At 35.3% G+C, this 13,888-nt stretch overlaps 1 protein-coding gene across 4 annotated transcripts in view; it reads left to right on the plus strand.

The window, feature by feature from the left end:
- Pum (pumilio) overlaps positions 1 to 13,408 on the plus strand; it is an 85,521-nt gene extending 72,113 nt beyond the window's left edge. For all 4 annotated transcript variants that reach the window (XM_070295807.1, XM_070295808.1, XM_070295810.1 and 1 more), the window contains 6 exons: positions 229 to 348; positions 1,177 to 1,471; positions 1,914 to 2,154; positions 2,563 to 2,953; positions 3,105 to 3,273; positions 3,381 to 13,408. In XM_070295807.1, coding sequence (XP_070151908.1) covers positions 229 to 348; positions 1,177 to 1,471; positions 1,914 to 2,154; positions 2,563 to 2,953; positions 3,105 to 3,273; positions 3,381 to 3,714 — 1,550 coding nt within the window. In that variant the 3' untranslated portion in view covers positions 3,715 to 13,408. The remainder of the gene's footprint in view (positions 1 to 228; positions 349 to 1,176; positions 1,472 to 1,913; positions 2,155 to 2,562; positions 2,954 to 3,104; positions 3,274 to 3,380) is intronic.
- The last annotated feature ends 480 nt before the right edge of the window (positions 13,409 to 13,888 follow it).

The following is a 13,888-nucleotide window of genomic DNA, read 5'->3' on the forward strand; positions in this document are numbered from 1 at the left end:
AAGCAGTGGTATCAACGCAGAGTACTGCTTCATATAACCTGATTGATTTGTATTTTCGTGTTAAACATAATCAACCCTCTCTCAGTCACGCGCCTTTCTCAGTAGAGCGTTTGTGCCGATTTGTTGATTATCATAATCCTTTCGATATCGTCACGTCTTTTAACATGCTCGATATCGGTCGACCTCGAGCACCCCGTGTTAAGATGACGGTGTCCGTCTTGTGTGCAGGTTTAGGCCTCGGTGCGTCTTCGACCGGCAGACGAGATTCCTTTGATAGAAATACTTCAGCCTTCAGTCCAAGCTTGGAATATAGCCGGGCGAAGTGGCCTCAGAGTTACGGCGCCCTCGGTAAGGATCGCTTTGTTGTGTGTGAAATGTATTTTGATATACAGGATGTGGGGCATCTAAAATAATAAGCTTGCGAATATTCTCGTTGCACATATGAAGAAGTAACGATAACGAGAGTTGGAAGAAGAATTATCTTTGTTTTATTGCATTTCTTTTGTTAAAATAAAAAATAATCCCTTATCCTTTTCTTTCGTATAATGTGACAGCAACGAAGATATTTTCGAGGATCGCTTTAGATGCCTATACACAGCTGTGAGACATCACGGAATCGCCATAGACGCTCAATTTTATCTATGTTGTACATTGTGTCTATAATATATCGTAATTTTCATTTGTACACGTGCTTTTTTATACATAACTCGGCTATGGTAACAACACTATCCTACTCTCTAAAATTGATCCTGACGTTATGAATTATATTGCGTCCTGATGCTCGAGACGGAAGTGAATAATAAGCGCCAGCAAAGATGTCCGATTTAGAGCGATCAGTCCAAACCATTGTAATTCATATAACATTTTAACATAACACGCTGTGCGACTAGATTTAGCCTTTATATATTGTAAATTGCTTCTATTAAAAAAACAAAATTTGTACAGAACATTATTCGTCCTATCAGCAAAATAAGATGTGTATTCTGTAGATACAGGTACTTGAAACACAATGTACGTAGATAAAGTATATCCAAGTACAATCTAAGTATTTTCGTAATATGTGATTTTATATAATTTCAAAATTTATATTATTAAACAAACGTTTAAATTTGTCAAATATATTTTATTTTGTATTTGGTAATTTGTTTTTCTAATATATATATTTGATTTACGCAGGTACAGTTACCGCGTCACCGAGTCCTCTAGGATTGTCATTAACACCGCCACCAACCTTAGGCGGATCCCTAGGTGGTCTTGTCGGAGGAGCCAGTCGAGTATCAGCAGCTCCTGGTGCAGAAGCCAAGTTTCGCGCGAGCGCGGTTCCGGCTTTAACGGCCAATGGAGTGTTCGGTTCTAGCAGCTCTCTGTTTCCCAATCTCGTAGGCAAACCTGGTCGCGGAGGTGCCGCTAATATCAGCGATAAGAATCCCGGAGGACGGTCTCGATTATTGGAAGATTTTCGAAATAATCGGTTAGTAAAATTTATATCTTTTAAGATCTTTTATTAAATTATAATATACAATCAATAACCATCATAATTTTTTTTATATTATACGTCGAAATACATTAGTTTGTCGAATGCCATTAGATTGATAAAGTTATACCGAAGATACATTTTTGATTATCCTCTTTTAAATAGTTTATATTACATCTTCTCTTCTTAGCAAAGAGACTTATGACACTTGATTTGAATATATGTATGTAGCTGTTTATGCAGAAAAGTAATAAAGCTTACAATATGTTTCAAATTCTATCGAATATTGTCGCATGCGAAATGATTCAATGTATATTATAAGAAATAAATAAATTACGTTTTTTTTTCTTTTTTTTACGTGGCTATCAAATAGCATTATCATTGCGCAATATCAGCTGAACAATGCGCTAATAACTTAAACGTACTTCTTTCTTTCCAGGTTTCCGAGTCTTCAATTACGTGATTTAGCTAATCATATAGTTGAATTCAGTCAAGATCAGCATGGCTCACGATTTATTCAGCAGAAATTGGAGCGAGCCTCGGCCAATGAGAAACAACTCGTGTTTCAAGAAATCCTCTCCTCTGCATATTCCCTCATGACGGATGTCTTTGGAAATTATGTCATTCAGAAATTCTTTGAATATGGCACACCGGAACAGAAGTCAACTCTCGCTCAAAAGGTAAATTCCACATTTTTATGCAGAAAAAAATCATTTTAATCAAGAAAATCGATTAGAACTGATTCAATCTAACAATTTTGTTTCTACAGAATATATCAAAGTAAATTTTAACGCGTTTAAAGATTTTTTAAAGAACTTTTGACTTTAGATAGCCAGGCTATCAATAAATGCCAGTAATAAAATTATACCACCCTCCATTCCCTCCCTCCTCTCTCATTACTATTATTACTAATATACTTATTTTACATGATTTGCTTACTTCGTCATGTATGATGAAATAATTTTTGCGTGTCATCTGAATCAACGTGATTACGCATAAAATATATCTGATAATTTTTGAAGTGATTATATCAAGAATATCTTCATGAAAACCCTTTGTTTTTTTTTTGTTTTTTTTTTGTATTCTAGGTTCGTGGACACGTTTTACCGCTAGCGTTGCAGATGTACGGCTGTAGAGTCATACAAAAGGCTCTCGAGTCGATCGCACCGGAACAACAGCAAGAGATCGTGCGGGAGCTTGACGGGCATGTGTTGAAATGCGTAAAGGATCAAAATGGTAATCACGTTGTTCAAAAGTGTATTGAATGCGTCGAACCGCGAGCATTGCAGTTTGTAATAGGTGCGTTCGCCGGACAAGTGTATTCCTTGAGCACTCATCCTTATGGCTGCCGAGTAATTCAACGTATTCTTGAACATTGTACTGCCGAACAAACGCAAGGGATTCTGCAGGAATTACATGCCGCGACAGACCAACTCATTCAGGATCAATATGGCAATTATGTCATACAACATGTGCTTGGTAAACACTTCTTTCTTTTCGTTGCGATACAATTGTTATAGAACAGAAACTGATTTTTAGATAAAATTAATCATCTTATTATGCAAATTGAAAATGGTGATGCCACTCTTGAATGCGTTGCGATAAAAATATTTATTTTTGCTTCTCGTAGAGCACGGAAAACCAGAAGACAAAGCACAATTAATCGGCAGTGTTAGAGGCAAAGTTCTCGCCCTATCCCAGCATAAATTCGCAAGTAATGTAGTCGAAAAATGCGTAACACATGCTACTAGACAGGAACGTGCTGTACTGATTGAAGAAGTTTGCGGCTTCAATGACAAGTGAGTATGCAATCTTTATACGGGGAACGATTACATATTTTAGATGTTTTAGATAGGTGTTACCGCGCAATTCTACGGAGAATAATATTTATATTTTTCTTGTACAGTGCATTAAATGTTATGATGAAGGATCAATATGCCAACTACGTCGTGCAAAAGATGATTGACGTAGCGGAGCCAGCGCAACGCAAGATACTGATGCACAAGATCCGACCGCATCTAGGGAGTCTGCGCAAGTATACTTATGGCAAACATATTATTGTCAAACTAGAGAAATTCTTCATGAAGACTGCTTCAGCGATGGGAGTGGGAGCAACGCCGACTGGTACGTCGACGAGCGGCGGAGGCGGCGATCTCGGTCCGATCGGACCGCCTGCGTCTGCCGCGTCCGGTCCGGTCTCGACGTCGAACCAGCAGCCAGCGCAGGTGTCAGGTTTATAAACGTGCACGCGCACGAGGTTACTTCTGTCGCCGCAAAGAAGAAGAAAACCGACATAAAAAGAGGCAAGCAAAACAAAATTTCCGCATGTCCGCAGATGTGCGTTACTACTGTCTTACTTTTACTTTAGCGAGATCTGTTCTATCTCTATCGATGGGAATGATGATTTCAACGATCCCTCGTTTTGTTTTTCTCGCTTTGCCCCGTGTCCTCAAAGGCGAAAGAAGAAAAGCTTCGAAAATGATTTCTCGTGAGAAATTTGCTAATATACGATTTTTTTTATTTTTGCAATCGCGGAATAGATAATAATCGATAATACTTGTACAGTAAATACCAGCTTATTCGGGACCCGGGCAACGCGAGATCAGATGGCACATGACGAGACCATTTTAACGAAAACCCCACGAAAGACAGTCTGTAGAAACGAAGGTAGATATGTTGTAGCGCATTTTTCTATCGTTTTGCAAAACGTTCCCCTATGCGGGCGACTATCACATGCGTAGAAAAATATTCACGTTAACGAGTATATTGAATGAAAGTCGCATTATAATTTTTGCGAATAACGTGTCATGGCGATTGGCTCGACGAATTTCAGATACATTACGACCGCGGCGCATGCTGAGCTAAGCTAAGCTAAGCTGAAATGAGTTGAGCTAAGTTTAAGCTATTGTTTTCTGTCGCATAAATTTCGTATAGATTCAAAAGAAAGAAAGAAAAATCGCTCGATTATTAGATTATCGTGCAGTCACATGCTGAATTATTTAGATTCATTAAGTTCTTTCGATTCAACGCTCGAGGGAAAAAGTAGAGTACTATCCCCGGCAAGATTAAACAGCATGGAGCATTATTATTATGAATAGATAAAGCGCGGCTCGTTGAGATTATATACTCGGCGGACATTATACACGCTTCTACGAGGGCGGCACGGTCAAATCACGGACAGTTTTAGAGGGAGTTTAGGTCTTAGTGCTGTATGCATTTATATCGACTTGTAGGAGGGTTGTAGCACACGCATACACACGTATTCACATGCCGCGCGTATGTGTAGCGTTCCCGATTTTGCGTATACCGCGCCGCTTTCCTCTCTTTTACACACAAAAGTGCTGCTTTAGTATTATTTTTAATATGCGGTATTCGCTCGATCGACGAGGATCAGCAGAGACGAGAGAACAAGATAAAACTTGAGAAGTAGAAGATTAGAAGTTATAGATATGTTGTTTAAATGTAGCATAGCGTTTGACATGGGAATGAAAATCGGGTACCGACCCTTGGACCTGACCTGGACCTGACCTGGACCTGACCTGACCTGACCTGACCATCGATCTGTCCTTCTGAGACTACTTGGAATGTTTACACACGAATGAGCGATTATTTCATTGTTTATTTTACTTTTCTTTCTCTTTTTTTTTGTTTTTTGTTTTTACATCGAGATAATCTTTAAAGATTTCTTAATAAGAATAGGTTTTCCTTCCTTCTTCTTTTGTGCTTTGATTTTCGAGTATGATTACGTACGCATACATGCAGAGGGAAAAGAAAGCAAAAGTGAAAAAAAGAAATAAAACGGAGCAAGACAACAACGTGTTGTTCTAATGCTCTGTCCTTCACCTCTGTTCATTTTCGAGTTTGTAAGACTTCCGGTGCAAAGAATATTTCTTTTCCTACTCTCTTTCCTCCCCTTCTTTTTATATTTTCCGCTGTCCCGTATCCCATCCTTCGAGCCCTCTTGAGAGATCCTCGAATTTTGTAAATTGTGATATAAATAAATAACAAATGTGTATAGATACGAATATCCGAAATACGCGAGGACCGATAAATTCAATGAATATTTTATCTCTCACGGGAACTTCCCCCCCCCCCCCTACTTTTGACGGTCTGTGAATATTATGTATTATAATAATTACTAATTATATTAAATTTAACTATGATTTACGTTCTAACGCTGCTGTCCTAACCGATAAGTTACGCTCCTCTGTCCCCCCTTCCCCCTCTCCTAACTCAATCAATTTTACATATTTTTCAAAGTATCCAATTGTAAGATAAAAACATTTTTTTCATAGAATCACATTAGGAAAAAAAAAAAATCATTTATATATACATACATATTATATATTTAATATGTCTATGTATATATGAGGCATCGATTCCCTTCCCTGTTCTCCCTCAAAATAATTTACAGCTACCGTTTCTAGAACGTTAAAGCCGAAGCCCATTGTACATTGTATAAATGATATAACGCGTTCTTGAGAAACAAAAATATCAGGAAATCGTGCACAATCGCATGTGTATCTATAATTCGTTCGCGTCATTTTCTCCCCCTTATCTCTTCGGATATGCATATATACACACGTACACACGCAACATTTTAATTGTATTATAGACCGACGATTGGAAGAAAAGGAGCGTATACTCAGCAATTTTCCATAGGATCGCATGCGCGTTTTACGAGAATGAAAAAAGGTAAACGCGAATAACATGCTTATTAACATGAGGACCTTTTTGGACAGATTTTTATATATAACTTTTTTTCAATGATTACATCAATCATTTTTCCGCGTTTAATGTATATGATATATTTTGTTGACATTAAATATGTAGAAATTGAGAGAGAAAACATATGAAATTTGACAGCAATTAAAATTAAAATCGCTTGTCTATACGCATTTAATTCCGTATAAAAAGAAAGGAAAAAGGAAGAGGGAAGAATGTGTAGCAGTTTTGTGAGATATTGTAAATAACGATGTATTAATGAAATTGACAAATCCCTAAGTACCTTTTCTATCTCTCTTTGTTCCAAGCGATAATTGCTCTTAAGATGTCGCGAAGCGAAACTGACGAATACGCGACAAAAGTGTACATTTCGTCATCGATCGATCTCGCAAAAAACGATACGATACGATACTATATTCCGCAACGGAATATTCGTGTCCTTGCTCTTTCTCGGCAGTAGCGACCCTTTTGAAAATCGCTGAGAACACGCGCTTGCTCGATGTTAATATACAAGTACACACATACACGGAAACACACACACACATATACACGATTGACAAGCTATAAAAAGGCGAGACGTACGGTTGATAAACCTCTCTTGAATATAGACAGACATTCCAACCGCCACCTCATCCTCAGTCGACAGGACACAAGACCTGTATAAACCGTTAAAACGCAGCGAATTATTATAAATAAACGCGAGAGACAGTGTAAAACGTGTTTATAATGTTTAAGGGAAACGACGAGAAAAAAAAAAATAGTTCCTTCATCCGTGTAATAATCGCGCGCGCGCGTCATCTTGTAAATTAAAGGTCGAGAAAAAAAAAACCGCGCCTCTCATCTGTAATAGTAATCCATCAATCACCCGTCGAAACGCGCATAAAGAAAAGCAAGGTAATAAAAATTAAGCGAGAAAACGTTAACAAAAAACGATACGAAGCGAAAGTCGAATGCAAAATCTCTCTCTCTCTCTCTCTCTCTCTCATGTCTTATCAGCTAATGTAAGATTTACTCGACTTACCTATCATATACTTTTATTACTATTATTATTCTATACATATATATATTATTATGGTATATTGTATTATTATTGCTATTATTATTATACTAGATACTATCAAATATTGTTTTGATTAACAGTGGTCCCTCCTTTCCTTCTATTTGATTACTCATCTCCTCTGTCCTCCCCCCCCCCCTCCCTCTCAACCTTTCCACACTATTATTAATCACGCTAGGCATATGTAAATATATGTATATGCGTATGTGTTATATCCCTTCCCGCAAATATATACATATATATACATATATATACGCGCATATATACATATACATATATACATATACGCATGTAAACTCGGCACACATAACACATTTATAAATATGGTATAGCATATTCCAAATACATTTCTCATTAATCTTACCGATTGTCACGTTTCTCCTATCTCTCTTTCTCTACCTCCCCAACCCGTTGATAAAAGTCTCTCTGTCAAAAGATTTGGTATGAACGTTTAGGACATAGAAATCACATTTACCTAGCGCTCTGTCGTCATATATCTACTTAAGCCCTCCCTCTTGTACCAAAAGGAGAAAAAAAAAGAAAGGAACTTCTTATCGATTTTTAATTATATAAATAGTGTAAATTTTTTATATAGTGCGAAAGAAATACGATATCGCTGACGAGACGCCGCTCTCCCGTAAATGCGTCTATTGTATGTAAAGAAGAAGAAAAAAGAAAGAAAAAATATACGGACCGGTGAAATCACGCGATCTTTATTCGCTTTATTGCATCTTTCGTCAGCTATATACTTCCTTCGAAGACGGATTTACAAATCACGTTGATTCCAGACTGGGCTCGGTTTTGAAATTTCATTAGTCTCGAATAAATTTAATTTTCTTTTTACGATCACACGTGAATTAAAGAATTATTGTGTATCTATGTTCTTACTACACAACAGTCTTGAACACCGTGACTTGTAAGCCGCGCAAAACTCGACGTAAACTATTAACTGAAAGAGAAACAAACGGAGAAGCGATTGACCTGATTCATTCAATTCCCGTAATAAATTTTTGGGACGTCTTCGTTACTATTTTGATATAATGATGTGCGAAAATTTCGGCGGCAAAATATTTTAAAGCGACGCGCATTTCGAAACAGGTGTATGTCCGAAGGCGAAAATATGTATAAGTGAGAAAGGACTAGAATTGTACAAGTGAAAAATATCGCTGTATATAACAAATTCAATTCTTCGATATGAATTCGATAAAAAGTAGTATATAAAAGTAGTATATAAAACGGACAAATTTTACAAATATTGTAAAACTCTATTTATCAAATTTTTGCTTGAAAGCATGAAAAGCATGATTTCGGTATTCATTATTTAGAGATTATTGAATAATGAAGAATTGAGACTTGTGTTGAATCAAAGTCGCCATGTTTCTGAATATTATAATTCTGAAAAAAAAAAAAAAAAAAAAAAAAATGAGCCTTAAGGGCCAACTTTGACATTTGAAAAGTATACGATTTTTTAATAAAACATTGAATTTGTCGTATACAGTGATCGAAGGTGCAACATCGCCGTGATAATTGTATTATACATATATCATCTTCGTTCCGTTTGTGAACATTTATACTTCAGGCTCAATTGTCCCTTTCTCTTTCCTCTGCTTCCTCTTCCTTCTTCTCCTATTCTCTCTCAATCCTTCTTTTGCTGCTTTCCTTTCTATTTTTTGAAAATCGATTCGCAAAACGCAATCGAAAGGCTCCTCTCTCTCTCTCTCTCTCTCTCTCTCTCTCTCTCTCTCTCTCTCTCTCTCTCTCTCTCTCTCTCTCACCGGGACATTAAAATATTAAGGCAACAGATTAAGCAGCCCTATAAATATTGATTATACATATATATAAATATATGTATACATATATATATCTGTATATGTATATCTAAGCCTTATCGGTATGATATATATATGTAATAAGTACTATTTAAATATTGTAACAATTGTATATGATTTTAATACTACACGCTAATTGTATCATATATATATGAAGGATCTGCGACCTCCCACTTTGCAGACATATACAGACAAGCATACAAGTACACACACGAACAACAGCACATCGTACGTAAACACCGAACGCTCCTACAAATACAACACACATATATACACGCGATACCACATACGCATACTTGCAAAAAGCGATTGTGCAATCTTAAGACAGGTCGAGAAACTGACATGCTGACATATTGCGATTGCCCACGTTCATCTCACACCCACCGGATTCAACTGCCACGGCGCTGGTATATGAACAGTTGTCTGCTCGAACAAAGAGCCTCCGGCTCTTTCTCGAATATCGTCGATTTTGAAGGGAAAAAGAGATCACTGATATTTCAAAAATTCGATGATAAACAAAATTTCAATTTTTTTCCCGATGATTAATTATATTCTCGTGTATTATTATTACACGATATTATTATTATAATTGTGACATTCAATTTTTATAAACTGTAATATTTTTTTGTATAATATTATAATTATTAAAATATCTAATTATATTTAAAAAAATTATATATATTTTATATATATATATATATATATATATATATATATATATATATATATATAATTATATATATTCTAATAATGTAAAATTATTAAAATTCAGTTTTCTTTGATAATTACAGTTGCATTTGTACGAATCTAAAAAGAAACCTTTAGATGAATAGATGAAGCTTGTAAAATGGACTGTGTCTATATTTAGAGGGGACATTTAATGAGATCTTTTTTATTTTAAGACCGACGATATTGTAAAATTGCAAAGAGGGATAAGCAAGCGAACATCAACGGGAATGGTGCGCCCTGATATTAAGACTGATGTACAGTAGCGCGCTATTCTCATCATTTCACATAAGTCATGCTCCTTTCTCCTTCATCGCCTCCGCCACCTCCACCGACAACACGTGCTTTAGCACACGCGAATAACACAAGTACACAACAATACGGAATCGCAGGGCTAATTAAGTATATATATATTTCGTATATATACCAAACGTATATATTAAATATATATATATAAATATCTCGTATATATTTGTCTGATATATGTCATATATGTATGCGTAACGCTGTTCGTATCCGTCATACTGGCTCCTATATTGCGCACGAACGCAACATTATCCCGCGAAGAGACGAAAGGTTTCTCGGGGGAAAAAAAAATATGATCTTTGAAACATACGTCAAAATTGTAAAAACTTGCGAACGGACGTATCGCCAATTGAATACGTCACTATTAATCGATTAACGATACGCATCTCGGCACGCGATGCGTTAAATTTTTCATTATAACGAAGGAATCGTTATTTCGCCCAAAAATATTCGTGTAAGCTGCGCGACAAATATACGAGCCAGTAGTGCTCTGTCCGAGACACACGCGATAGATGCAGAGAGAAATAAAAGGAAAAGGAAAACAGCCGCGAGAGGTGTATTCCATATTAGCGGATAATTAGATAAGTGAGACGGACAGGCATACGGATTACAAGAAAGGCAAAATTACATAACTTGTATATTAGTGTATAGAACGTAGAGACGATGAAATAGCCATTGAAGAAAAAAAAAAAGGATCATTTTCGACGATGTTTTTTACAAACAGGCAGAACAGTGCAAGTAGATAAAAAAGAGAAAAATGTCATTGTATTATTTAAGCGAAAAAAAAAAAAAAATAGGAAGCGAAATAACGAGGGAGCATTTTTCGCAGGCAATCTTATAAATGCGTTAAATAGTGTGGACGAAGTCTTCATTATATTCCGCCACTTCACGTAAAACACGATAAACTGCATATACAATTGTCGTAATAAAGGGAAAAGGAGGAGACTCGTAGTGATTCGTTTGACGTAAAAGAAAATATTCGACGATAAGACTCGACCGATTACGCGCTGGCTAAATCGTGGAATAAATCTGGAAATGTGTTTTGAGATATTTAAAAGACGCTCTAAGCAGGTGTCGATGTTTGTCGTTGAAAAGCGTTACTTCGGTTTTGTTCCGACTTATATTTCACAATCTTTATTTTTCACTGTTTGTCGTTACAACGGTTCGCGGCGACAGCGCGATATAGGAAGGGCGCATAAATAATTTGTCATCCTTATAATTGTAATTTTAGTCTGTTTATATCATCGAGTATGTGTATAAAATTAAAAAGAAATAGAAAAACATCTACTTGGAGAATACAATTTATGAGTGTCACTTAAAATCGCACCAAGTATTGTCGATATATAATTATTCTGTTAAATCTGTATAAACTAACATTACTGTCGATTTGAAAATAATTACATTAATGTTTATTACAACAAGTTGCAATATCAGGATATCGTAGCTCTTGTATAAAAGTGCTAAGCAAATGTAATACAGATTTCAATTTTTGAGAAACGCCGTTCTAAAGTTCAATTAAATTTGAAGAAAATCACAATTAACGGCCAAAATTTTATTGCACGATATCACGACGTGAATCTTATTCGGGAAGCTTACTCAGTCGAAATAAAAGAATTAAATTTTAATGGATGTGCTTTTAATTCGTACATTAAAAATAAATGCGTTTTAAGGCGATAAGATTTCTCTCGAAATATAGTTTAATATTTGGATAATAAACTATAATAATTGTAACATCGTACTAGCAAAGAAGAACTAGTGTGTTTCGATTAGTTTCGAGAGTAATTTAATTTATTTTTGTTTGCACAATTAGAGATCTCACGTATTAATTTCTGATCGCAGCCGGCGAATTTATCGCGCTCGTTGCCTTGAACCGTTGATCTATTTGCAAACCAATCTCGTTGTTTTACGATTATTTTCTCGACTTTATCGTTTTATCGTCTATTCGTATTTTGATTTTATTAATTATCCATTATGGGAGACGGTTGCACAATGTTTTCCGCCTGTCTACTTTAATTAATATTTAGTTTAATTTTCTCTCCTCGTCTCCTCATTTCTCGATTATTAAAAAAAAAGCCGCGAGACAATGTAATTGCATTTTATATACACGTACACACACAGATACACGTATACACTGAGGATTAGAGATCTATCGAGTTATTATCTTAGAATTGTCTCGGTAGCGGTTCGCCGCGCATTGAAATAATGAAGTAAATAAAGTTATAAATAATCAATTAAGGAAGGTTATACATATTTGAGTAGAGTGATAAATAAGATTTGTTCTCGTGCTGCAAACGGCTACGTATTACGACTAAGTAGATGCAGTGATTATTGTATTGATTAATCGTTTATATATACAAATAATTACACACCTGTATTGCTTTCGTCTTGCTTGAGTTTTGTCATTTTTTTATACGCAGCGAAAAATACTACTATCTACTTTTAGATCTTATTTATTGTCATCTCTATATATATATATATATATCTCTCTCTCTCTCTCTTTCTTCGTCACACTCTCTAGATTTAATACAAATTGCACGTAGGGCAATCTACATTGTTACAGGAGGCTGAGATTGTAGTCTATGTATATGTGCGTCACGTACACGCGTGAAGTGTTTCATATTTTTCTCTCTTCATTTTCGACAAGTATATATATATATATATAAATCCGAGACATAAAAGTATAATTTTCGAATTCTTGTGAATTTTTCGCGCACGAATTTCTCCGAAAATCCACCTCCTAATGATCGATGCAGAGAGCCGTGCTGGTAGTTTGTGTTGAGACTAAATAGCATTTCATTCTCATTAAGTAGGCATATATTTACACGTCAACATACACAGACACACATACACAACACACCGAGAGAGAAACAAAAAAAAAAGGAACGCTTGATACTCTCTCTTTCTCTACTTTCTTTATACACACATTTAACGAGACAAAAAAAAAGTGGATAATGGATTAACGGTATTCTAAATGTAACATGTATATGATGGCTGTACAAATGTAACATTTTTTTCCATTATGTATGATGATAATAATAATAATGATGAAAAAAAAAAGGGAAGATTTGATGCAAAAAGAAAATGTAATTGAACAAAAGGGAAAAAAAAAAAAATAAATGTGTGCGTGCGCGTCGATTGATATAAAAGCGATGATGATCAACGCGATAATGATCAATCCGCCGACGCACCCGCGCGAGTGATTCACCAATAAACTACTATTACTTTTAATTATTATGAAATACCATTTCTGTAATAACATTATGATATAAAACCATACATTGAATGGCAAAATTGACTCTTTTCTACTTCCCTGCGTCTCATAATCTTTTTAACGTTTATAAAATTTTTTTAATTTAAGTATAAGCATCTCATATTTTAATTATTCCAGTCATAATAGATAAATAATTATAGTGTAATATAAATATAATTATAGTAATCTATAATTACTTGTATAACAATGTTATGTATACTTAGAATTTAGCAAATTTGATTATAGAATTTGAAACTCTATAGAATTATGCAGAAATTGTTTCTTCGAAATAATTCATATGCGAGTATTTTATGATTTATAAATCTTAAAGAGTTCGCTTTCTTGTTTTTTTTTATCCTATCTTTGTCAAATTTTGAATTTCTATTTGATACATGATATGAGACTGGATAACAGATAACGATCGCGAAATCAAAGAGACGGGGACAAATAAAATAAAATACGAAGATAGAGTATTGACTTAAATGTTGCAAACGCAGACTAATTAGTTTGGTGACAATAAA

Source organism: Polyergus mexicanus, unplaced genomic scaffold (assembly GCF_030449975.1).
Source record: "Polyergus mexicanus isolate NDT 795.1 unplaced genomic scaffold, iyPolMexi1.0 SCAF_5, whole genome shotgun sequence".
In the NCBI taxonomy this organism is placed as follows: Eukaryota; Metazoa; Arthropoda; class Insecta; order Hymenoptera; family Formicidae; genus Polyergus; species Polyergus mexicanus.